The sequence below is a fragment of the Pleuronectes platessa genome, chromosome 1 (genome assembly GCF_947347685.1).
Source record: "Pleuronectes platessa chromosome 1, fPlePla1.1, whole genome shotgun sequence".
Taxonomy (NCBI): Eukaryota; Metazoa; Chordata; class Actinopteri; order Pleuronectiformes; family Pleuronectidae; genus Pleuronectes; species Pleuronectes platessa.
The window spans coordinates 29,866,179-29,892,942 of NC_070626.1; the positions used below are offsets into that span (position 1 = coordinate 29,866,179).

Below are 26,764 nucleotides of genomic sequence, written 5' to 3' on the forward strand. Positions count from 1 at the left end.
ACAGACACACACACACACACACACACACACACACACACACACACAGTATGTCAGATTTATTACTGCTGATGAAAGCGTCTTTTATGAGACTTGGCCAAGTGGCTTTAAAAACCACTCCGTTTTATGACCACAGCCATCACGCTGGGTAATCCCACCAGAGATCCTCGCCAACGTCACCTAAGCAATTTGTCGGGAAGCTGCTCGACCACATGACTGAGAGCAGCTCCTGGTTACGTGAGAGGACGGGTTTCGCTGACTCTGCGTTTTGCTGAGCGGCTCGAGACTTGAACTTCGAGCAAACAACAGGACTTAACCTTTTTCCTCCTTTCTTTTAGATTTCAAATTGGAAACACCTTCTAGGCCTCATGAATAATATTAAAGCAGATATTTAAGAGGGATATTTGCAAGAGAGCAGGAATAAAATGTGTTTTTTCATCTATAAAAATAAAAGAGAGGTTTCTGGCCTCAGGTCTTGAAACAGCGTTGTCTCACATCATCTCATCTGATGCCGTCTTCTTCACTTTATTCTTCCTCCAGGTTTTTATCAGGGCAGAATTCGAGACTTCAATATTTTTGCTTTTGAAAACTTCAGACAAGTTAATAGTCGTGGTCCCTGCAGCTGATTCGTTTTCGAATTAAGTTCAGATCATATGTCTGTGTGTGATATTTTGATACGATTTCTTTTAACTTCTTTGTGAGAATAATATATCTTGTTTTCGCCGTGGCCTTTATTTAAGTAACACAGTAAATTACAGCTGTTTAAAGGCTGACGGCTGCTCTGAGGTCTGTTCTGCAGTTGTCAGAGTGATGCTATAGAAATGCATTGGGTCCAGACAGTGCGTTACAGCCACAGGACAGAAGAGACAGACTTTATTAACCTGCAGGGAGTCAGAGCCTCAGCACCGAGAGAAAGACTCCTTTGTTTTCTCCATCGGCACCTTGACCTCCGCTGCAGTAATGGACACACGTCACATGACCACCGGCTCCACATCCGCCACAATATACAGTGTGTGTCTGTCTGGGTGCCGTGCCGTGCCGTGCCCAAGTGAGTCAGCTGACAATATTATCGTCTCACCGATCACCTTCCTGAACCGCGGTGGCTCCTAATCAGTGTTTAATGGTTTGAGGCCAGAGTCAACATCAGCTTTAGCTCCGCGGGTTCACCGCTGTGCCACCGAGACGCTCTCTCTCACATTCTGCTCTGGATGCAGAGGAATGCTGGGACACACTGGGTTTGAGAAAAGAAGGAGGTAAAGTCGAGAAACGACCACGTAGATGTCCTCCAACGCTTTTGTAACGTTTGTCTTCTTTCATTTTAAAGTTTTGAACATTCCAAACGTTACATGTGAAACTAGAATGCCCCCCTTCGATGAGAGTTCCCTTAAATTCAATCAATCTGCACTGAATTCATAGAAACTCAGAGAAATGAGCCAGAAATATCTCAATGTTAAATACAGGGAAAAATTATTCCTGGATCTGCCCCTTTGTCTGGATCCATCCCAACATTTTACAGGTTCCTTCCATCAAGTTTTGCATAAATCAGTTTGGTAGTTTTTGCAGAATCATGTTGACAAACAAACAAACAGACAGATGGGGGGGGTAATTACAACCTTGCTGGCTTGCTGTTTACTTGCTGACTCATGTTGCATTAACGTGACACTCATGATTATATTTCTGTTGTGTTAACTTGTATATATCATTGTTGAAAAACCTAAATCACAGATAAATGTGAATTTGAATGTGGAAAACAGACATATAAGAAAACTGACACTGAAAAAGTTGCTGAAATCAAAATCTTAGTTTTTTTAATGGAATAAAAACCAAAGCCCCGCTGGGAGGGACTGAGCTCTGGACCTGTAGGAATCACTGAGGCTGCAGACAACATGGTGTTGTGCTCGTGAGCGTCTAATGACTGACAGCAGATTGTAGATCAGCGCTGATTCACTGTTTGCAAACAGAGGGACCTGAACCCTCTGGCACAGCTGCTCTGGTGGAATTTTCATCAAATCTGAACGCAGAATCAAATCCGCTTATTGAATCCAAATCCTTCTCAATCTTCAACTTAATCTATTAAAGACTCAGCTTCACAAACACAACGATATTAGAAGAATTGAAACTCAGGTAAATTACATGTTTCTATTTCTGATAGAAAAAAGGGAAATGAAATACAAATGTTTGATGGGATTACATGTTCCATCAGAGATTAATGAATCCAGATATGTTTGCAGCTTTATGACAGGCATAAATATTCACTTGTGTGTTTGTGTGTGTGTGTCTGTGGGTGTCGTACCTGTGCGTTGATCCCCTTGCGCTGGGCCGCCGGTGTGTTGGCGTAGGAGGAGATGGAGGAGCTGGTGTTGATGTCATCTGTGTCAATGTTGTCGCTGATGCCGCTGCTCACTGAGCTGCTGTCATCCCAGCTGCACACAAACACACAAAGAGGACAGAGACACACACACATTAGTTCTCTTTAAACGATGAATCTTACAAAGTGAAGAAGAGGAGAGCGTCTTTGGGACCATGCTTCCTCAGCAGAAGACTCAACACTGCTCATCTGGACTCTTCACAGACACTGATTCTTTATTTTCCTGTTTCACAGTCGCAGCTCAACACACAGGACGTCACATGTAATCGATTCCTTCAGTGTTGTGACAAATAAAAGATGGAGAAATGGAAGTAATAGAAAACAAACACAGCTCTGACTGCCTGGTGATTCTCTTCCTTTAGCCCTGTGTCTAAACTGACACACACAAACACACACACACACACACACAGGCACACACACAGGCACACACACAGGCTGAATGGGGTTGTCTATCACATGAACAAAGGCTCGATGGAGGGGTGACATCATGGCGTGTTTGTGTGTCTGTGAGTTGTTCAAACAGATCCAGCTGAACACAGCAAACACCCTGGGAGTTGATGCAGAACATTTGTAAATATGTGTGGTTGTGTGTGTGTGTGTGTGTGTGTGTGTGGGAAGGGGTTTGTGTGTGTGTGTGTGTGTGTGTGTGTGTGTGTATATCCGCTGGGAGTCTGGGGGGGGGGGGGGACAGGAAGCCAGTTGGCAAACATAACTTTGAAAGAGGCAGAGGGAGGCTGATGGTGATGCCCAGTGCAGGGTTGGCTGCACCAGACGACAGATACACACACACACACACACACACACACACACACACACAGACACACACTTTCTTGCTTTCTCATCACAACATCCAGTGATGATACAGATACAGATCATTTTCACTATTGATAAAGTGGATTAAGTATTTTCTTTGCCAACAAACTAATAAACAGACATTCTGCAAAAAGTAATTAATTAATAGTCAACATGATGGTGCATTAATCAACCAATCATCTCCTCATCTATTTCATAAACACCATAATCACCAGTGGGTTTGCATACAGATTGAAATCTTTTGTCTCTAGTGCCAAGATGTGATTTCTGATATTGATGCCAAACAATTTTGTTTCCAGTTTCTAGTTTGAGCTTATTTTTTATACAAAATCAGTTTCAACCAAATAAACACATTTTCTAGAAATACTGAATATCATGGTTACAGATCATGGAGACTCACATGAAATAGTTTAAAAAACAACAAAGTTTCCAAATTTGCTTGTTTAAGCAGCCGAAACAAGGATTCACCAGAAACAGAAAAGAGCAGTGAAGCTCATTCATCATTCATCTGTCAAACAAAAGAACAAGTCAGTGCGGTGCTGCTCCGCCGCCAACTTGGAAATCCTGAATGTTTCCTACAGCAAACAAACACAGCATCATAATTATGGCTCAAAAAGAAGCTGAACACAAAAACAAAGCAGCGCTCCGTGGCTGAAGCCTCAGATTCAGATTCCCAGCGAGGTCTGATCAGCTGCTGCTCGACAGGTTTCCAGCCTGAACACACGTCCTGCTGCCTGGTGAGCAGCCTCAGCCTGACAGACGGAGACGAGGGAACAATCGCCCTCCAGCAGAATAAATCACACAGCGTTTAAAAGCCTGTGAGGAGCTGAGAGGTGCAGAGAGATCTGAGAGTGACCACAGCCATCTCAACTCGTCCGTACACACACAGGGGAAAGTCCCCCCCCCACACACACACACACAGACACACACCCACAAATGAATACACAAAAGGAAAATCAAAAAGATATAAAACAGATACACACAAACCCAGAAAGATCTCAACGCTCCCTGATCCCTGGGATAAATCTAAGTCCTCGTTACTAAGACAAAGTTTCCTTTACACACTTGTTCACACACACACCCACACACACAGACACACACACACACACAAACACACATGCATCTACCTGGTCAGGGTGCCTGGGTTGCTGTGGGAACCCGGGCGCTGTGGGAAAACGCTGAGCTGTACAGAAAGCTTCATGACTCCACGCCGCTGAGAGAGTTCACCCGGCCAAGTCTCTCTCCCACTGCCTATCTGTCTGCCTCTCTCTCTCTCACTCTCTGAGCCTTCCCAGTCTCTCTCTCTCTCCCTCTCCCTCTCGCTCTCTCTCCCCACCCCCCCCTCTCTCCCTCCCTCCCTCCCTCACCCTGGCAGTCTTCCTAGTTCCAGCTCCTTTGTCACCGGTTGCACTGATGCTTCATCCCTGGGGCCCTGTTGGTCTCTCACTGGACTAACAGAGACTGAGGTGAGGAGGGGAGGACTGGAGGGGAGGGGGGGTGAGGAGTAAAGGAGGAAAGACCTGCCCTGGTGCTGGTAACATGAGCCTCCCCCGGGACTGTTAACCACTTCACTGCCGCAGCCTTGCCTCTAACGCACACTGGTAAAAACGCACACCGAGACGCACACAAACACACCCTGAGCCCCAAATAAGCCTCCTGGGCCTCAGAGGAATCAAACCAGGAATCAAAGCCACGCGATCACAGACGAGACCGGTGGACGATCCTCACGCCAGTGCCGCTGCCGCACCGTGTGTTTCCCAGCGATGGTTTGTGTCTGTGTGCAGGACTACAATTTCCCAGACAGATCCTCCCCGACTGGTTGACAGGCCAGTGCTAATTAGAGATCAGGCCCGGCAGCCTGGCCCAGCCCACGGCCTCCCGCTGGCACAGCTACCCGCCGGCTCACCACCGCCGAGCCCTTTATGGACAAATCACAGGAGACGGAGACATGGACCACAGGGCTGCCCCCGGGAGGAAGCGGTGCCAAGGGCAGGCCGACGAGGAGGAGTGGATCACCGAGGGAAAGAGGTAGAGCTCCTCGTGCCTCCTCTTAAAGGGTCGGTCCACCCAAATCACCCGAATCCTCACTTACCTCCAACACTATCCGGCCACAAGGAGAGTTCACCTCCATGATGCAGTGGAGGTGAAGGAGACTCTAAACCATCAGGAGAGCTCGGTACCTCTCTCTCTGTGCAAAGAGGACGGCCGAAGAGGAGAAGTGACCCAAATCCAGACATTCCAGAGAGGAACCTCTCGCTGAGGCACTTCTCCCAGAGGGGTCAGAGGTCAGAGGCCAAACCTCCAAACTTTCCTTGAAGAGAGGGGCACAGTGGGGGGGGGCGAAGGGGACCAGTGGAAGGAAAAGAGCTGCAGCCAATAAGAAGTGTGTGGTAGTGTCCTGAGAAAGAGGCCGTGGTTGTGTTTGTTTAACTTCTCTTGTGTGCGTCCCCGGGGACTGTGGTCACTCGGCCTCTCTGTGTCTCTCTCTCTCTCTCTCTCTCTCTCTCTCTCTCTCTCGCTGCAGTACTGTAACTCCCCCCCCCGTCTGTCTCTGGCACATGCTCCCAGGCACCGCGCCGCAGAATTATACACACAGACATGCGGCCATAACAGAGCCATGAAGCAGAAGTAAGGGGATTTCCTGTGTTCGGTGTGTGACGGGGGGGGGAAGAGACTACTGGTCCTCGCACCACGTCTGGATCATATAACCCCAAACTGTGTGTCTCTGTCCACACAGACAGACAGACAGACAGACAGACAGACAGACAGACAGACGGGACCACTGACTGTCCTCAGGGCAGAAGTGGGTGTGGGAGCAGCGTGGACGAGTTGACAGGTGAGGTTTGTGTGTTTTCTACACAACATCAGAACAGAGGATCCAGTGTTGTGTCCTAATCCCAAACAGGGACACTTCAACCCTCTCTCTTCCTATCAGGAAGAAAACGTGGTTTGCATGAAGGCACAACATGAAACACAAGTGTCTCCTCCTCGGGCAGCTCGGCTCAATGAGACGGTTTGTCAGGATTCATGAGGTTTGAAATGTTTAATGTCTGAAGAAGACAAACATCTTAAATTCAAATGTTCTCTAAACACAAAAAGAGCTGAACTGGAACTTTCCCCCCCTGATTGAAATCAAGTCTAAAATGAGGTTTTGAATTGAATCATGAAACTATTTGATCGACAACAATAGTGCGACAAGAATCTGAGCAGACATGTGATGATGATTCTCTGCAGACACACGTCAGAAAGAAGGGTTGAGACTCGATGTCCAGTCAAAGTGACGATAAGAGGAAATGGTTTTATTATTTCAACTGGTCAGTTTTCAGATTTGCACAAAATTCAAAAACAGAAAATGCAAAAAAATCGATGACAAAACAAAGGAAACACAACAGCTGGTTGTTTCTCTCGGAGCTGGAACGTTCCTCCGTCAGGTTCAAACAAAGTTTTCTCACGTCAGCTTCTTTTCATGCAGCTGCTCTTTGCCTCAGGGTTCAGAAAAACTTAAGAGTCATTACACAGATTAAGTTCTTGGCTGCTCACATCTGAAGTTTGACACCATTACCTGCACTCCAACATGTCCAGCTCTTGATATTAAAGAGATTAGAAAATGTTGCACTGTGCAGAAGCTGTACAGCTGCAGTCAGGACGGACTGGGCCCAGGCAGCATGAGGGGGACGGAGGGATGGGGGGGCAGACGGGGCCGCTGGGACGGGGCCCGGCACATTCCGGGACGGAGCTCAGGAGCCCTGTGGTACCAAAATGACACAGCTGTCCCTGCTGGGACGAGAAGGGACCGAAGTGAACTGGACAAGTTTCATTTAGGAATGTCTCTCTCTCTCTCTCTCTCTCTCTCTCTCTCTCTCTCTCTCTCTCTCTCTCTCTCTCTTTCTTTCTCTCTATGTCTCTCTCCCGTGTCTTCTCTCATTGTCTCCTGTCTGGGGGGAAACACTTGCTATCTGCACTCCATGAATTTATCAAAGCATTTCGATCCCTCTGGCTCTTCTCTCTCTCTCTCTCCCTCTCTCTCTCTCTCTCTCTCTCTCTGTCTCCCTCTTTCTTTCTTTCTGTGTCTCTATCTCTCTCTCTCTCCCTCCCCCCCCTCTCTCTCTTCCTCTCTCTCTCTCTCTCTCTCTGTCTCCCTCTTTCTTTCTCTCTGTGTCTCTCTCCCGTGTCTTCTCTCATTGTCTCTTGTCTGAGGGGAAACACTTGCTATCTGCACTCTGTGATTTTATCAAAGCATTTCGATCCCTCTGGCTCTTTTCTCTCTCTCTCTCTCTCTCTCTCCCTCTCTCGCTCTCTCTCTCTCTGTGTGTGTGTGTGTGTGTTTGATGTGTAAACACACACTCCCTCCGACTCGACCGACTGACCCGGATATGTGGTGAAAACACACAATCCCTCGCCCACGTGACGCACACACACATCACAGAGCACGGGCGCACATCTCCTCCCGAGCCGCATCCAGAAAACTAAAAAACAAAATGCAAATCGCTGCCGGGACGAATGTGGAATTTGTCATGTGAGTGCAGACACGCTGCTTAAACACACACTACACACAAGCTGAGGTATTGTCGCCTCGATGCCAGAATGAAGCTGAGGTGGCAACTGCCTCTAAACCTGCGGGTTCACGGGTTCAAATAACGACAAAAAACACACAACTTAACTCCATGTTTTGACCAGAATCTGTTGTGTTTCATGCTCATCTGGTTTGAAACCTTCTTTAATAAAGTCTCCAGATGCCAAACGATGATCCACTTAAAAGAAATAAAATATTTGGATCAAGCCAAGTGGAGGATTCTTCCTGCACTTTGATGTGTTTTTTTTCTAAAGATGCTTTCAGTTGCTTTCCCACATGAACTTAATATCTTGTCTCACGGTGCAAACAATGGGGATAAATAAAAGTTTTAACCTCAAGATGTAAAAACAGCCAGTGATCAAACATATGGGAATATCTAAAATATCAATAACCAATTATTTTGGGTATGGAAACAATACATCATGTGATGGTAACTTATTGAGCTGTCTGACTCCGAACACAGCTCAAACACACACAACCTTTCTAAAGATAACAAATACGTCATAATCCACTTAAATCCATAATATCTTAATGTTACTGTAAGTGTGGAAAATGAAGATTGAAGCTAAATAAAAAAGGAAAACTGTTTATTAATGGGTTATATGAATAAACAATCATTTCCTCACATGATTGATACCATTTCATGGAAACAGGATGCAATCTTGAAACAAGATGTTGTTTTGCCTGTTTCAAGTGTCATGAAGCGTCTGGAACACAGACTTCTGTCCCCGAGCTCTTTCCTGCAGCTCACATGGAGAAACGTGGAGAATCAGAATTATCCAGTGACTTGAAAAAGCTGCAACCTGCACGAACCTGCTGACGTCCCACCCGCCCCAGGACCTCAGGTCAGGGCAGGCATGGAGGATTCAAACATACCCTTCATAAATCACTCACAGTGGACGAGTTAAAGTCCAACATGTCCTGCTCCTGTGCTCTGCCTGCTCCAGAGACAGTTTCAGATCACAGACTGGACCAGGGACACGGGACAGAACCTCAGATCTCAAGTTCCCCTTCAAACCCTGATGTCCATGTTCTTTCTCTCTTTGGCATATTGCTGCATCTCACTGCTTTCATGAGGAAAATCCAGAAGAGAACTGAGGATGGAGAACGTGTGGGACAAAAACCCTTTTCTACCGTTAATGTCCCACCCTCTTTAGTGTGTGTGTGTGTGTCAGGTGTGCTTGTTGGACGCCCTGAGGGAGGGGTTAACAATCTGCTGATACGTTATCCATGGACTCTCTGTCTTATGGTCTCCATCTCCTTCTCTCTCTTCATATCACAATCCTCTCGTTCATTTAACCCTCTGAGTTCCAGACCCTCCTCCCACATGCAAGTGGGCAGCCGGCCTGCTCTGTGTGTGGTGCACTGTAAAAAACACACATCTCCATCCTTACCCACACATGTTTTTGCCTCTGAGCTCTGAAGCTGTCGTACCCCACATCTGTCGGAGCAGTGAGATTATCCCTGAGCGGTTCACATGCAAACCAATGTTGTTTTAAACAAAGTATGAATTGTCAGTGTGCGCTGGAACAACAAGAGAAAAAGGGTTTGTGAATAATTTACATGAGTAAATAGTTATTGGAATAAAGGGAAGTTTGGTAACTGTCGGTTGAGCCGTTTTCAGACGTGACCTGCGGGTAGAAATCTGGATAACGTGCGATGGAGTTTACTGAGAGTTGCCTTCACACTTGCACAACACAATAAGAGAGACACGTTCACAACAGCATCAAATCCTCATATTACTCAGGCAGGTAGTTTACTTTAAGATCAACGCTTGCTCATAGGAAATCATGGTTGATTTGTATCGGAAACAGGTTTTAATTATTCACTTTTATAACAAGGAAATATGAATAAATTGAGTAAAGATGGATATTTCTTCAGTGTAGGTGGAGCAGCGCTGTGCAGCAGCTGGAGTATGTGGGCGTGGAGGAGCATCATTAACTCTGGCCTTACAGCCTACATGGAATAACCACAGATTGTGGGTCAGACTGACACACACACATGCAGACACACACACACACACACACACACTGTGTTGACTCAGTAGAAAGCTGCTGCTAACATGGCTGGGAGGCATATGCAGGGTTCAGTATTAAAGGGCAGTCAGAGGCTGTGAGAGTCCAGACTTCTATGGGAGAAGCATTTCTTCGACTTCTCATCCTCTGGGTGAAGAGGAAGATAAATATATACACAAAACATTTCCCTTCTTAACAAGAACAAATCCAAACAGCAGAAAATCTTAAGCCATACAACTTAAGAGAATCCTTTCCTCTTTCAGTCAATGCACATTATTTACTGAAGCTCTTATAATACAAATGGTGTTAGGTTATCACGGTCTGTCAAACTAAGTAAACGTGTTTAATTAAAGTGACTTATTTAATTTATTTCTTAATTTCTTAATATTTTATGTTGATGCTATGTTTCTAACAGTGAGCAAGAAATAGTAATATGATTAAGAATTTGTTTTTGATTATAACAAATAGACTCAAAAGAAACATTTTCATCCACGACCAGATAATTAAAGTAGATCCCCGAGAATCAGGGCAATCTTATCTATTAAATCTTTATCTGCTGCAAACAAAACTGTCACAGAAATCTTCACTTAACTTATTCCAATCCTAAGGTTTGAGACTTTGTTATGGAAAATGATTTTGAGAGACACACTGGTAACGCAACAATAACTCAGCTTCCTTCTGCCACCATGAACCAAACAGAGTGGAGCAGGGGTTAGCTTCTCAGGTCAGGACAGGTCAGAACAGGGACTGGTACCAGTACCATGTTCCCATCTTCCTGTGATTATCATACAAATAGAGCTGTGGTTCTACGAGGAACGTCAGGAGCAGACGGAGGAGGGAGGAAACCGATTCCAGTGATTATTATTCACTGTGGTGGAGAAGGAGAGCAGGTGGAGGTGGGGCTACAGACAGACAGACAGACGGAGAGACAGACGGACGGAGAGACAGGTGGAGTGCCAGGTGGAGTGCCAGGTGTTGCTGGTAGCTGAGGAGTTGATGAAGGAGGGTGAACCTCTCTCTTTCTCCCTCAGGCCAACAGGGAGCCTGCTCAAGTCCTGACACAAGAGATAACATGTTGCAGCCCGGGGCGTGTGTGTGTGTGTGTGTGTGTGTGTGTGTGTGTGTGTGTGTGTGTGTGTGTGTGTGTGTGAGAGAGAGAGAGAGAGACAGAGAGAGTAGTATATTATGTTCTCAACAACTTCTCTTCTATATTACAGGTGGGATTAAAAAGGTCCTGAGAGAGGAGATGCTTGTAAACAACACACGCACACACACACACACACACACACACACACACACACACACACACACACACCTTTCAGAACAAAGAACAGTCCAAACATCTGTTGTACTGACACATGTTCAGTGTCCACACGATGAGGGCACAGACATAATACTCTTCATCATAATAATATAAACATTTAATAATAAAAAAGGGGCTTTTACTTTGAAGTACTATCAAGGTCTCACCTGTCACTGTCTGTACAGGTAAGAGGAAGTTACTAAAGGTTATGCAGTACTTCCTGTACGTCCTATCCACACGGTGGGGAACATGCGTGTGAAGATAAACCACGATGAGCACAGGGAGGTTTGAGAAACAGATCCGTGAGTCAATCAGATTCCAAACGACTTCACAACAGTTGATCATATAAGAGGAGATTTCACAGCCCCTGGTAAATTACACAATATCCCCTCAGGAGAGTGACCTATCAGGAATGTGGGCCTGGATGCGTCTGATTGGTCGATGCAGTGAGTCACAAGATGATGTCACAATGCGTCTGAGAAGTAAAAATCACATTGTGTAAGTTTTCTTTTTACTTTCCAAAGTTGAGTAAAAGCAGAATGTTTGGGTCTTAACGACTGAAACACACAACTACATAACCCACATTATCTCCTCCTCAGTCGTGACTCCAACATCAGATGTGAATACAAAGGGTTCCACGTCCTCGTTTGTCCAATCACAGACGTCCCTCGTCTCACATTCTGCCATCGCTGCCCCTTGTCTGTGGTACTTTCAGGTTCTAAACCCATGCAAACCTGTGGAGTTGTGTTAATTACAGGTGTTTTAAAGATGGAGATCATTCCTGATTCGTCCCTTTTGTTCTAAGACACCATTTTAAACCAAAGATAACATTCAGTGTGTTTTAGTTATTCATGTTTTCACATCAGCTCAGAGAGAGGGAGGGATTCAGTCACAGCTTCACATGTCAATCAAGCAAAATAAAAAAAACTTTGTGTTTTCTTTAACACAATGCAAATACTACATGTTATTATGTTATTGTTCAGACACCAGCTTCAACATCCATCACCACACCCATCCCAGAAAAGTCCTTTAACCGGCCTGTAACCTCATTATACTGATTTATATCCCCTTTCTCCTCGTGTGACAGAAACAGTCATCAGGCTCAAACTGAGAGATGTATGTGTCGCTCCCTCTCCTCTCTCTCCTCTTTGTGTCACGCCCTCATTTGGGAAAAGAGAAATGATATCTCCAGCGCCCGAGCGAGGAGGGGGCGGGGCCTCGGCTCCTCACAGCTACAGCGGCTTCACGCCACAAAGACGTTTTTCTTTGTTCGCCCGAACAAAGAGAATTCAAATCGCAAGACGGACCATTATAGATTGCTTCCTCTTTCTCCTGCCTCGGGGATAAATGACAGGGATAAAGCGTGCTCACACACACACACAGATACACACACACACACACACACACTGACACACAGACACACACACATGCACAGACAGTTTCTAGCCCTGCAGGTCCTGCTCTGCTGCTGCTTTGCATACAGTTGACAGTTTGTTGAAGCTGCTTTTTGCAACAGTCACCACCTCACCCTGTGATATGATATGAACCTCCAGTGACTTCCTGTTTCCCAGATGAGCCGCTCAGCTCCACTGTTATTTCCCAGCTCCTCATTAGCGCGGCGCTGAACTGATCTGGAGGCTGTTTAGCGTGAAGACTTAAAGGTTGTCGGTGAAGCCGCCGGACCTTTTGAAGCTCGCGACCTCCTCGTCCAGGGGTCACGAGGGTTTTACCCCATTGTCGCGGCGACACCAGACACCTTCCCCCCCCCATCCAACCACCCCCACTTCCTCAGCGGCCACATCTTAGAAGCAGAGGACATAAAAGAGGCCTTTAAACTTTAGCAGGTTTGTAGGGACACACACCCGGAGAACAAACACAGGCTACACACACCTCTGAGGAAAAGATCTGCAGCTCCGACGCTCGTGATGGAAACACATGAGAAAGGTGTTCCCCCCCTCCTCCACCTGCACAAGCTGCACCATTAAGCTGGTGTATTCACTTAGCCTCATCTTTCACAACAGAGCACCACTCGACCCCCCTTTTACCCTCCAGCTCCTCCACTTTGGGTTTATTATGCTAATGCATTTCATCTGCTGCTTCCCCAGCTCTCCTGATTAATCCCAAATCCAAAAGCAGTAGGAGCACATTTTACCAGGCGGGCTTCAGGAGGTGTGAGGGAGTCACCTCTTCTTTTTAAACCCCACCTCTCTCTCTCTTATGAATCTTATGAAGACGATAACAAAGCTCTGTGAACATCAATGAAGGAAGAAATGAGAAGTTTAAGGAGAACCCGCCTGGTCGTACAAATTAAAGCTCACAGAGGAACATGAAAGCGACTTAGAAATCAAACAAGAAGAGAGAAATCCCCCGACTTGTATCAGTTAATGTGTTTCCAGTTCGTTCCAGTCTCTAATCAAAACAAGGGGGAATCTCAGAGGTGAGAGGAGAGAGTCCGGGGAGGGGGGGACAGAAAGGTGAGGAGAAGGACAGTCTGTGTTTACCTGAGGGCCAGAGGGGTTTATTATGAAGGACTGAGAGAGTGTGTAGGTGTGTGTGTGTGTGTGTGTGTAAGTTTGTTTGCACATGCAGCGTCAAAGCCAGCGAGAGGGCAAAGGTCAAAAGTCTGAAAGGACAGGAAATTAGCCACACCTGAGGATTTAGGGGAAAAAGCTGCTGCGAGAAGCTCTTGAAGCTTCAACAGCGAATCTGTCCATGTAGCACATATTATTTAAAAAAACTATTTTGCAGAACTAAAATATGAAATTCACTTTTCATACGGGCTCAGTGTTCATTCATGTCTCCACCTCTATGCTCCCACAGGAACCAAATCCATCTCCAGCTCTGCGACAGGACAAAGACTGAAGACTGACACAGGGACGCTGTGGAAAACATCCCACAGATCCAGAAACACTCACTTCACAAGCTGCAGACACACATCACCCACAGACGCACACATGCATCTCACTGATATTCTTACACTTGTAACAAAGCTCGGTTGCATCACATCTGAGACAAACCTGCACAATCATTTAAATCGTAAACATAGAGGCGGAGCGCCAGTCGCAAGTCTCAAAGACAAATACACCCTGAAATTGTGCAATATTCTGTATCTGTATTGCAGCAAGTTGTTTTGATTGTTGGCTTTTATGACAATGTTGAGCAATGCACAGGATATGATGCTGTTTCTCCTGCTGTTTCCCATTCAATCGGGAATCTGAAGGATCAGAAAACCATTTTCAACAATCGCTCTCCACACAGGCTGCTGCACGAGCTCACATTTAAATCAGTTGTTACTTAACTCTACATGGAAAACTACAGCCCACGGCATTCAAAAGATACCTTCACTTCCAAGTATGATAAAACTAGGAAACACAAACATTCATTGACTAATCTGTGTGCGCACAAACTCACACAACCGGCTGTGCCACAGAGGAACAAACACATAAAGTTCATCGTGTCCAATAGGAGGCATATACATGCAAACACAGGAACAAGGAGTGTAGTACATTGAGTTGTAGCTCATTGGATTCCACTTGTTTACCTTGTGCTTTTAAAACGACAAAAAGTCAAACTGAACTTTCATGGAGATTCATATAATTTTTTTAAATGTTGAAATTCAAATTCGAATTTCAACATTTTCCGGCTCCTGTTTACTCTTCTGCACGACAAAATAATAAAGATGTTTTATTCTGAGAATGACCCAATTTACTTTCAGATTTACTTCCTACCTACTTCTAACTTTATAATATTGTATTTTAAAATTAAATGTAGATGGCCTGTTATATATTTGAGGAACCAATGTCGTCTGTATGAATATGAGAATGAAAGAACAAGGAAATGTTTTGGACAATCTGAAGTGGAACATAGCTGTTAATATTGAGCTGATATAATATAAAGTAATTATTGATTTTCAATCATGAATACTGACGTCTGTAAATACACACTTAAATATATTTCCCATATTGTAACACTCATTCTTACCAGAAGTGCCTTTTGAGTACTTAATGCTTTATGTGTTAATTTCTAGATTTTTTTTTGACTATATAAATACAAAACCATTATAAACCATTTACCTGTCAGCATCTCCCTGGCCCGTGGACGTCTTCCGATGGAGCGTCTCCCGGACGGCGGCCATGCTGTCGGGCAGCCGGTTCAGACGCCGCGTGTAAAGTCCCAAACCTCCGTCAGTCATGTATCTGCAAAACACAACAAAACACATCAAGCACCGCACAACATGAGGAACTTTAAGGGTTCTCTGACACTTTGTTCTGGTCGAGTTTGGCCACAGAGTTCACACACTGGGTTCCTCAGAGACGTCTTTTGTTGGACGCAGAGCAGGAGGAGCGACTCATCTGTCTCGTTTTTCAGGCTGAAGCTGAGCCCTCATCAATCAGGTGAAGAGCAGCCACACAAACATTGAGGACAGCAAAGTGTCCGGGTGAAGACACATGTCTCTCATGTGGCAGCACAGAGGACAGAGGACAGAGGACAGAGGACAGAGGACGAGTCTGTTCTCTTCTTCTGATATCGACTCTCATCACCGACGCAGGTTCACTTACTCGTTCCCTTCATTGCTTACTGTGAAGTGACATTTACCCCGACTTGATTCATTGGTTGTTTGGAGTCTGACTGGTCCCAGCAGCTCCAGTCTGAAGCCGAGACCCTCAACACAAACATTCCCATCAAACTAAAACAACCTTAACTGACTCCACAAATATTTACCCACGGAGGAGATTCCCAAAGGAACTAAATATTGACTCAATCAGCTCAGGTGTAACTTCATGAGATGCTCAGAGGGCTTCCTGTGTGGGGCTGTGACCATACCCTCTCCGAGCGGATAAATACAGTTCCAGCCACTCGAACACTTTTCTGTGTTATCTCAGAGTGGATCTCAGGCAAAAAGGGAAGCCAGCGCACAGACACACATTTATAACTACATGTATATACAGTACACACACACACACGGCACAGAGTTTCCTAGGGACAGAGCCTCTTTGTGTGAGCTGCAGTCAAACAGAATCAACGTCTGAGCTGCGGCACAGAAGCGTAACAGCAACCAGGAGTGAGCAGAGAGCAAACCAAAACCAAGCCCCTGTAATGTTTACAGCTCGCTACAGACAGTTCTTAACTCAGCTTCTTTTAGTGCATACTCAAACTTATAGATCCAGAACATCAAGAGCAACATAAGCATTAATTTGGAGCTCTTTAAACTCGGGTTGGGTCTCCTCCAGCTTTCCAAGAATGAAACGGCTGAATTCAAAGTTGCTTTACAGTCAATCTTTAATTTCTTTAACATGTTGGGCGGATGAGAGCTGAGTTTGGTCAAGTTTGGTTTAGGTTTGAAAACAATAAGTTTAAAGAGGCTGAACAACCCAGTTATCGTTTGTGAAACAGAAACAAAGCAGCAGATCCTCACTTTTAACTGGAACTGGCATTTATTACTTGATAAATGAGTTAAATGATTGTTTTCCTTTCACTGTTTTCATTTTGGTTCTGACTTAAATCCTTTCCAGCAGCAGACCAGATGTATTTTCCCACCGGAACGTGACTGAATGGCTAATCTCTCAGGTCATCGGGTAGCGCTCCGCTAATCTGTCACAAGAGTCCAAACTAAACAACCGGACTCAGCTTCTTTTTTTCTACCATGCACCAACAGAGCTACAACCAACTTTGAGATAAAAGACGATTTCCCAGATTAAAAACCTTGAAATGGAGCATTCACCAGTAATTATTCCAATGGTTTGTATCATTTTAATTTGTGTTATTGTTTGTATTTAATGTGATATTTCAAGCATTTGGATTTGCTTTCTGGAATTCAGTGACTTCTCTCACAGGTAGAAGAGAACACATGTTGTGCGTCAGATTCCGCAACAACAGGAGAGACAATGAGAACAAGTGGAAATAGTGGGGGTCCCCTGACAGATCCATTTTGGGGGGGGGGGGGGGGGTCCGCTGTCCTCTATGGGGACCATCCATCTTCCCAAAGTCACCTTGAAGACAAAATGGGCAGTTTCTCCCTCTCTATCTTTATGATGACACTTGACATAATGCATTTCCTATCCCCCCCCCCCCCCCCCCCCCCACACACACACACCTTAACCTCAACCATCACAAATAAAAGCCTTTCCCTCAAACAGCCCTTTAAAGTTGTGAGGATCAGACAAAGCGTCCTCACAACAATGGTGTCAAATCTCAATTTGTCCACTCAACCACACAGACACACACATGTCTCCCTCACACACCAATGACTAACAGATCCTCTCTGTTAACCTGTAACCTTCTGCAGCTGGAGCAACGTGTCCAAACAGGACAAGTTCATGAACCACAACCGAGCAACTGACAGACGCACAAGTTCCACAGTGGATGAAACTGCAGAGATGGTTTGACCTGAGCTGTACCACAGACACACAACCTGACGTACCTGTCTGCCTGAAACATGGACGCACAGATAATCCAGAGCAGATTAAACACACGTCCAGGTGAGGGGTTGATCCCTGTCGATAAGGATCTCCAAAGCAGAGGGTTTTTCCAAAGCGTCTGGCTACTGTCTGTTATCAGGTCTGTGCCTGTGAGTCAGTTCTGCTGCCGGGGGCGGGTGGTGTCAGCAGGTGAGCGCTCCCTGGAGCATGGTGATATCAGAGGTGAGCGCAGGCTGTCAGTGAAGCCGGAGAGCGAGCGTCCATGTGCAGAGCGAGTGAGAAGGAGTCGCTCTGTGGGAGCTCAGTGTTGGAATGCAGCCGCTCTCTCTCTCTCTCTCTCTCTGCCCCACATGATGTGTCTGTCTGAAGGAGGTGGAGGTGGAGGAGGAGGAGGGAGGGGAGGAAAGGAGGGAGGGAGGGAGGGAAGGAGGCAACATAGCCACAAGCTAAGGGGTGAGGGGGTGTGTGTGTGTGTGTGTGGGGGGGGGGGGTGGGTTCCTCATCCTCACGGGCCAGTTAAACCAGAAGGAGAAACAGAGGAGGGGGGTTGGAGACTGAATGAAACCACTGCAGATGAACGTGGTGTTGTCTCTCATGCTGTTGTGTTGTTGTGTTGTCATGTTGTCGTGTTGTAGGATTGAAAGACAAAAACAAAACAACCACCAACACAAGTTGAGCAAATCAATTGTCCCTCAATTATTTCCTCAAATCACGGATGAATCTCTTTGTCTATGGAAGATGTGTTTACTTCAGATAAGGAGGTTATATTCTTGTTTGTTTGTTTGTTAGTTAGCAGGATTAACAGAATCTAGTTTTTAATTCATTTTCTTGAACATAGAAATCTGCATCTAGTGAATGATGTGGTTTCATGAGAGGACTGCTCGGCCTCGGTGTAGGTCTGAACTCTACTGAGCGTCATTCTAGATGGAAATATAATTTCCCAGAGGAGTAGGTGATGTCATTAAATTGCTTCAGACCAAGAAATATTGATTTTACATTGTGATAAAACAAAGAAAATCAGCAAACACTTAAATAATAAACACTTCTACGGATTGTTTTGATAAATACGTACACAGCTGATCAGTCCTCATTTAACACTGGTGGTAAATACACAGCAGACTGGTTTAGATTTAATATGCGGTGCTTATAACATTGAAAAATATTTTCTTTTAACCTTTGCCAATGTTTTCATGTCTGATTATTAGTAAGAAGCACTTCCATCAAATTAAATTGGGGGTGGGGCTTAACCCAAGGAAATTAAACCATTATATTTTGGAGCACATCTGGATAAACAAGTGGATCCAGGAGTTTTTAACAAGGAGAGATAGATCTGTGATCAGGGTCGGACACCAGCAGAGGTGAGGGAGACAATGTCTTGTTTAAAACTACACAACCACCAGCTCCTCCTCTCGGGGTAAACATCCCAGCTCAGGGTGGTAGAACCAGTTAGTTGATGCTCTGTGATAGAGCCGACTGCTCAATGTCCCGAGGACGTGGGGAGGAGGGGGAGGCTATCAGTCTGTGTCGGCTTTAAATGGTTAACCCACAGGGCGGCTCCACCCACCGTGCACACACCCACATGCCTGCACCCACACACACACACACACACAGACACACACACACACAAACACAAATACACTTAATGCCTCTGCAGTTTCCACCCCCTCAAACACACCAGCTTCCACGGGAATAAAAGCTCATTTCACCAGACATCCATCAACTTTGTCCCCTGGGTTCACTTAGCTGAGGGCATCGAATACACACACCAAGCATGTTGTGTATGCGTCACACACACACACACAACAGAAACAATGCAGTTTCAATCTGTAGGTGCCATCCATCCTCAATTTAAACAACTCAAATCCAGTGCAAATAACCATATCTCTTCATTCTTTGTCAGAAAAATCGCCAAAATATACGATAGTGCAGAAAAACAACAGAAAAATACAAAACCAGCAGGTTTCAGCTTCTCACATTTAAGGATTTCATCATTTTCTTTGCCTCATTCCAGTGGGAATTTAATATCTTATGAGGTCCAAGAATTTAAAGATGTTAACTTGAGCTCTGGAGAACTGTGATTGGCCTTTTTCACACTTTCTAACCATTAACATCTGAAATCTGCTGATCTGACATCAGCTCATCTCGACTTCCTCCTCCAAACCACCCTGGATATCCAGTTTCCACCTGGTCCCATCACTCACCTGTCCAGGTGGGGCTGTGGTTCAGCCTCTGTCTGCTCCACCACAGGTTCAGAACATTGAGTGCTTCAGGAACACTCCTCTGACTCGTCCGGACGCCTCGGGGCCGGTGAATCAGTGCGAGTGCATCAGGGTCACAGGAAGTGTTTTGCTGACAACACAAAATCTTTCTCTACGTTTACATCTATCACCAGAACCCGGTGTGTCTGTCTCTGGATGTTCGATTCCACCTGAAGGCGTCAGTTTCTGCTTCATCTGATAATAACGATGACAGCGGGAGTTTAAATTGCACAGTGCTCCAGCCCAGGTATGCAGGAGGCCTGTTGCAACATGGACAGTGGCTCTGAGGGAGCAAACCAACTGGTTGAGCGATGGGATACTGGTGGGATCGGAGCTGTTAGAGAGTTAAAGGTTGCCACTGCTGTTGATGCTAAACTGAGGGAGAGCGTCTGACTCGAGGCTGAGACGGGAGGCCTGTGAGCAAGGCACTACTGCCCTCTTCTGGCAAGCTGGCTTTCAAGAGCACTCAGCCGATAGGGTTCAAATGAAACATACAAATTAGAGTGTTCAGAGTTTGGTGTCTTTCTTCCTTCCTTTCTGTCTTTCTTTTTTTGTTTATTAGATGGAATTTTTAATTTCTTTTATTGAAATATATTTTTTAAGATAAGAAAACTGTGTAAAAAGTCCGTCACATTTTCCCAGAGCTGAAGGTGACATCTTGAAATTGGTTGAAATTTGAAAGTTGTTCTATTTACAACACAATGACACACAAAACCGCAATCTTCATCATCCTCTTCATCATGGAGAAGCTGATGTTTTGCATTTGGAGCCAAAACAACAAACCTGTTAACTTTCTGTCGGCTGACTTTTTGGATTTATTGATTATTGTTTCAGTTTTGGCAATTTCCTCACCAGCTTGTTACGTTATAAATAACCATCAGTGTGTATTCCACTCACCCGCTGGTGACATCATCGGTGCGAGCAGCGTTCTTCGTCAGCACGTCTCCGTCGCTCATGTAGCCGGTGACCTCCATGCCGTCCAGGTCCATGTCCTCCCCGGCTCTGTCTCCGAGCTCCACGCTGCAGATGGCTCCTCCTCTGCCGGCCAGCTGCCGACGCAGGTGCCCGGGGTACAGGTAGCGTCCTCCCTGGCTGCCGCCGCCGCCGCCGCCGCCCACCCGCCCACCGTAGCCGTTCCCCAAAGAGGGGGCGTCGCCCGCCTGCAGACGAGGGCTGGACTGGCCCAGTCGCCATGAGGACAGGGAGGGGCGGGTGGAGGTGAGGCTGAGGATGCTGCGACCGGCGGCGCCATTGTTGGTGCTGCTGCCGCCGCTGCTGGTGATGTCTGTGGTGACGCTGCCATCGAAGGTGGTTTCCAAGGTGCTGAGCAGGGAGAGAATGAAACAGAGACTGGGTCAAAACACGGGAACCAGCTGTCACTCAAAAACTGATTGAGGCAAAAAGTTAAAGCACAAAAACAAGTTAATCCAAAACTTCTTCGGTTGTAGTTGGAGATGAAGCCATGTAGAGAAAGGTAGATCTTCAATAGATGGTTTTAAGACTCGATATTAAACCTCAGTTTGTAGTTTCATAGACGTCCTCTCTAATGAGTGTTTACAATTTTCCAAAGTTGAGGATCACACTTTTAAATCAGAATCAAATCCAAAGCAAACATTACTTCATAAATAAATAGTTCAAGCAGATAAAATACCAAAGCGAGTCATGGAAAACTGTATGAAGTCATAGAAACTAGATTCTTTGCTCCATCATAAAACATAAAATAGGATATTAGACATCTGCCCTGAGACGTGAGGCCAAAGCCGAGGTCGAGGGTCCACAGGCGGGAACGTGATCAGAGCTGAAGCCCGAATCAAAGACGACATGAAAAGTCATGACCTGAGATCAAAGTAACAAAAAGAAGGAAGCGATGACGTGGAGGGGATCAAACCTGTGAACCTAGAGGGACACAGTCTGCTGAGCGTGAGGCGGTTCAGCCTCAAATCCCCGTCAGTTATCCTGATTTAACCTGTTTACTGCTCAGCCTCAGCCGGTGGCAGCTATTGTTGAGGCGCTGCACTTTGATGATCCCCAAACAGTGGAGTGTTGTTTCCCACAGATTTACACAATTCTTTATGAGCAGTGCTGACGAGTCGAAAAAGAAAATCTAGCATGTTTAAAAGGCTTATTTCTACTTTGTTTGATAAATCTCCAATAACTCGATATACTAACAGTTTCCCACTTGAAAAAACATGTAGTAACTATATTATTTTTACGTTTAGTCTATTTTAAACCTTTAAATTACAAACATTAATCCGTTTTTTTGTCATTTTGATCAAATGCACCAGTTAAAGAAGTGAGATAATCCCTTAGGTAGGTTTGTAAAGTTACTCTTCACCTCTACCACTCTTTAAAAGTATGAAAGTCTCTGTACCTGTGTGTGACCTGAGTTCCTCGCAGGCTGGACATGGTCTCCTCCAGGTTTTGCCGCAGGTCTGCGATGTTCTTCACCGTTCTCAACCTCCTGGTCTCCGGGTCTTCACCTGAGAGAGACGTTCAGATAAATCAACCTCAGACAGATTCACTGAAGTGATAAAGGAAACAACTGAGCCACTGGGACGCAGAGACAGATCTGAGAGTGATCCCCCACCTGAGAGGTCCTCGATGGAGGGCTGGCCCGACTTGGTGAAGGCAACGTCTCCACCTCTCCCCCCCGAGCCGCCCTCGGAGCTGGCGGTTCCCTCGTCGTCTGTTTGGGATCTGGAGGGGGGGGGGATCAAAGTGGCGAAATCATCGATTCTGAATTATTGTGCATTTAGCAGGAAACTAATATCCAGAAAATTGTCACGAAAGAGGGATAAACCTGCTTAGGGAGTAAATCTGCTCGGCTTCAGGTCTTGTGACCGTGGGTCCAAAATGAACGGCGGCTGCTAAGCCCCGAATGCCAGTAGAGTTTATCTTTGAAGGATAAAATCAATACAGTGCGACGCTGGAGGCTTTTCGAGAGGAGGACGTTTGAACGCCTCGGACACGCAGCCTTTGGTCGTTGCCTGATCCCAGACTTTGTCCTGTTTGACGACTGAACACACAAACCACAGCCTCCTGCACCGCTACACAACTCTACACAACATGTAATGTGCTACTTGACACTTTGAGGTTATTTAACGTACTTATAAGATTTAAAAACATTATTTCAGACCCTTCAGGTGCTCTTGCTTTTCTAGTTCCTCAGTGTTTTTAGCAGTTGAGAGAAAATCATTGGTCACACATTCCTAACTTTCCTTTATGACATCCCCTTTCTGACAGGTGGAGGTGGTATAATCCTGCCGGTAATGGTATTTGACAGGTATACAGTTTGTGAGGCCTGATGATGGGGGGGGCGGGGGTTCTCAGGGAGCAGGGGGGGGGGGGGGTGCAGGAAGTGTCAGGAGGGCTAATGAGGGGGTTGTTAGAAAAGACTCATTGAGAGGCAGAGGAACCTCCTTCCTTATCACACTGGGACCAGGACAGAGGTCAGAGGCACCACAGCCACATATGTTTGTCCAGATACTGTGCACACACACAGACAATACACTACACACACTACACACACACGTGGACAAACACGGATGTGACATTCCTGGTTAACAGTCCACAGATGGCTACATCCAGATGTTGTACTTTCAGATGCTGTGTCATGTTTGTAATTTACAGTGCTACACAATACCAGAGTAATTAGAGGTTTATTCAACAATTTGTCATAAAAGCATAGATGTGCTTTATCTAATTTATAAATCTATAAGTTTATCAATTACTGAACTGCAAAAAAACAACTGAACGCTGGATATTACCCATGATCCTCCTCTTCCTGAACCTGAAGAGCTGCTGCTGTAACAAATCCACCAAACTCAGCTTAGAATTTTTCATATTTTAAAAGTTTCTTGCTAAATATTGGAGATAAACTTTGGTTTTTAATAACTTCTAAGTCTTTCTTAACTGATCGACAGTTCAGCTTCACTCTTCAACTTTTTGGAACTGATTCTGACAACTGAAGAGATTTTGAAAAAGCTAAAATGTGTGAGGCAATAAATCCTGCAATCTTTCGGTTTTCAGTATTCTTGGTTTGTATTATATTCTTATTTAATAATTGCACATTTCCTTTTGTTTTCCCCTTCTTGTATTTATATTCCCAACGTTTCTGCTTCATTGCTGCTCATCTTGACCCGGACACCTGGCAGAACAGATATTATATCTCTATGGGACCTTTCTGATTAAATAAAGGATGAATACAAAACAGATTTTAAACCACAGAGAATCAATGCTCAGTCAGGGTTTAGAATGCATCCTCTCACCTGTACATGAAGGGGGCGACGGTGGCCATGTTGGGGTGGCTGTGGTGCTGTTGGGTCTGAGGTAGCTGCACGCTGACCGTGTTGCTGGCTGTGCTCTGCGTCGTGCCGCCTCCGGCCACAGGGGCGGCGCTGCTCTTGCCCTCGCTGGAGGCCAGGCTGGAGGTAGAGCTGGAGTGTCTGCTGTCCCTGTCTCTTTCCAGGGGGGCGCGGTGCATGGCGAGGCCCCCCCCCAACCGCATGCTCCGAGGCCTCTCCCCTGCCTCCTTCACTGAGGAGGCCTTCCCCCCCACTCCCGGGGCTTTGCCTCCTGGCTTTGGTATTCCGCTGTGTGCAGGAGTGGAACTCTCCTTTTTCGCCGCCTTACCCCCCTTGGGAATGAAGCTGGCGATTTTAGAAGTCCTTTTATTCGAGCTGTCTGCGTCTGAAGGGACGGGCGATACTTCCTCCTTCGTCTCCTCTCCCCTGAGCTCTGTCCTGTCAGGGACCGAGACGCGTTTCCCCACCTCCTTCCCTCTGTCCTTCTCCTTCTCCTTCTCCTTCTCCTTCTCCTTCCCCCTCTCCTTCTCCTTTTCTTTCTCGAGGCCTTTGACAGAGCTCTTCTTGGCAGTCATAGCTCTGCTGAAGGTCCGCTGGGCGATACCCCTCAGGGCGATTTTGGGGCTGCTGGCAATTGTGGAGACACTTGGTCCTGGACCGGCACCATTGCTGGTTCCGTTCATTCCCGGTCTGACGTTACCTTCATCTTGTCCCAGGAGATCTGTGTTGGAGCCGGTCTCCACCTGCCCTGCTCCGAGCTGCCTGGCTGAGGCGGAATTATCAGTCTGGGCCCCTACTCCATTGGAGGAGGTGGAAGATTTGGAGCTTCCTTTACTGTTGAAGAGCTTGAGCTTCTCCAGCATCGACCTCTGAGCGACGGCCTTCGGAGGAGCTTCGGTTGCTGCAGCCGTTTTGCAGGAGGTGTCTTTCTCCTGCTTGACGGACTGCATGGCAGACGCGGGGGTGCTGGTGGACGACAGAGAGGTGGAGGACGAGTGCTTGGAGCTCATCGACTTGCTCCTCCACGGCTTGCTGTTGCTGTTCGGCTGGGGAATGGCCGTGGACGAGGAGGACGAGGACGTCGATGAAGACGAGGGAGGAATCAGGGTGGAGGTAGCAGCGGGGATGCTGGTGGAGGAGCTGACGATCACTGCAGACGACGGAGCATGCTCAGTCATCACCGACGGCTGCGGGGTCAGGCCCTCTGAGGAATCTGCATCGGAGAAGAGAGAGTTCATCAAACAGTGAGTTGCAGAAATGCAGATTAGGTGAAACAAGTGGAGGAGGACTCCCGGGGAGGGAAGGGAAACCAGATGCTGAGGGTGAGTCTTCTTTGACCCCACACAAAGTCGCCTTATAAGGGCCTGGAGGTGGCCTCTGTTGATACAGCCAAATGTGCCATTACTTAGCTGCGGGCGAGCCACCAAAACTGTTAAAACCTCCTCAGCACTAACAATACGAGGGGACCCATCACAGGCTGTTTATAAAAACAACGAGGAGCAGCCTCAAGTGCTTTCAAGTCCCGCCAAGCAGGTCAAGTCAAGAAGCTGCTGCACGTATAAGGCCTGGACTTATATGGGCTGCTTTTGGTCAGCAGCCCTCCGCCTCACCAAGAAACACCGTCCGCTTGCAACTGGTCACAAGTGCTCAGCCCCCCCCCCCCCCCCCCCCCCCCCCGGGAATCAGATGCACCAACAGGATCAAAATACATCGTAGATCTGAGTCTAACCTGCAGCATCTCCACGAGGAGACTCACCGGAGGACGGAAGGAGCAGGACGGCAGCAGCGGAGAAGTCTCGGTGCGAGTCGCTGCTCCTGCTCTGAGAACTAAGAGCTGCTGGTGGAGGTCCTGCTGCAGCTTCAGACCAGTAACATTTGAATATTCAAACACCAAACGGCCAGTGAGAGAGGAGAGGGCCTGTGCAGGGAGCACTGGGTGGAATGAATCATAACAGTTCCGTTGCAACGCACACACACACACCCATAAACACACACACACACACACACACACACACACACACAGACTTATATTTAAGTCACTGGTGCTGCTCTGTTACAACCGTTGTAAGCTCATAAATACCTCCGGACGTCAGTTGTGTTAACTGGTGAGTCTTTCAAGTTATTTTTTCAAAACAACTTACAGAACAGCTGTTTGTCTCACATGTTACTTATGTATTTAGGACCCGGGTGTTGTTGGTCTCTTGGAAGTTTTGCCGGATGAGGATCAAGTGATCAGCAGCGTGCTCGTGTTATTTATTCATCTTTTACAACCTTTTCGAGGTCACGACAGATATAGATGTATTTATAGTTTCAAGAGCAATTATTCAGCTTGTATCGTCTGATAGTTTTTTACATATTCATATATATATTTGCACTTGAAATTGGTGCTATTTTATTATTATCTTCTACTAATTTCATTCTTATCTATCCATCCATCCATCAGACCCAATTCTCTCTGATTTGCACAACGCTTCTTTATTTGATGCCAGCTCCATTAAATCCATATTTATACATAATCCATATTTAATTAAGCCAAACTTTACATAGGATATTAAACCCTCCATCCGCCTGTTTACCACTTCCTCCACTAACCCTCTGCTTCATTTCATTTTTATAGCGTCTTTCATGCTCTAATTGGAAATAGGCACTCCTCTTCCTCCTCCTCTTCCTGGTTAGCGTTTAGCGAGAGCAGCCTGAAACAATGCAGCCATTAG

At 46.2% G+C, this 26,764-nt stretch overlaps 1 protein-coding gene across 1 annotated transcript in view; it reads right to left on the minus strand.

Moving 5' to 3' along the window:
- The window catches only part of nav2a (neuron navigator 2a), a 55,343-nt gene that overhangs the window by 24,120 nt on the left and 4,459 nt on the right, over window positions 1-26,764 (minus strand). Inside the window, 6 exon segments of the mRNA XM_053440320.1 lie at window positions 2,291-2,420; window positions 15,143-15,265; window positions 20,644-21,069; window positions 22,118-22,226; window positions 22,334-22,443; window positions 24,015-25,263. Of these exon segments, the coding sequence (XP_053296295.1) occupies window positions 2,291-2,420; window positions 15,143-15,265; window positions 20,644-21,069; window positions 22,118-22,226; window positions 22,334-22,443; window positions 24,015-25,263 (2,147 nt within the window).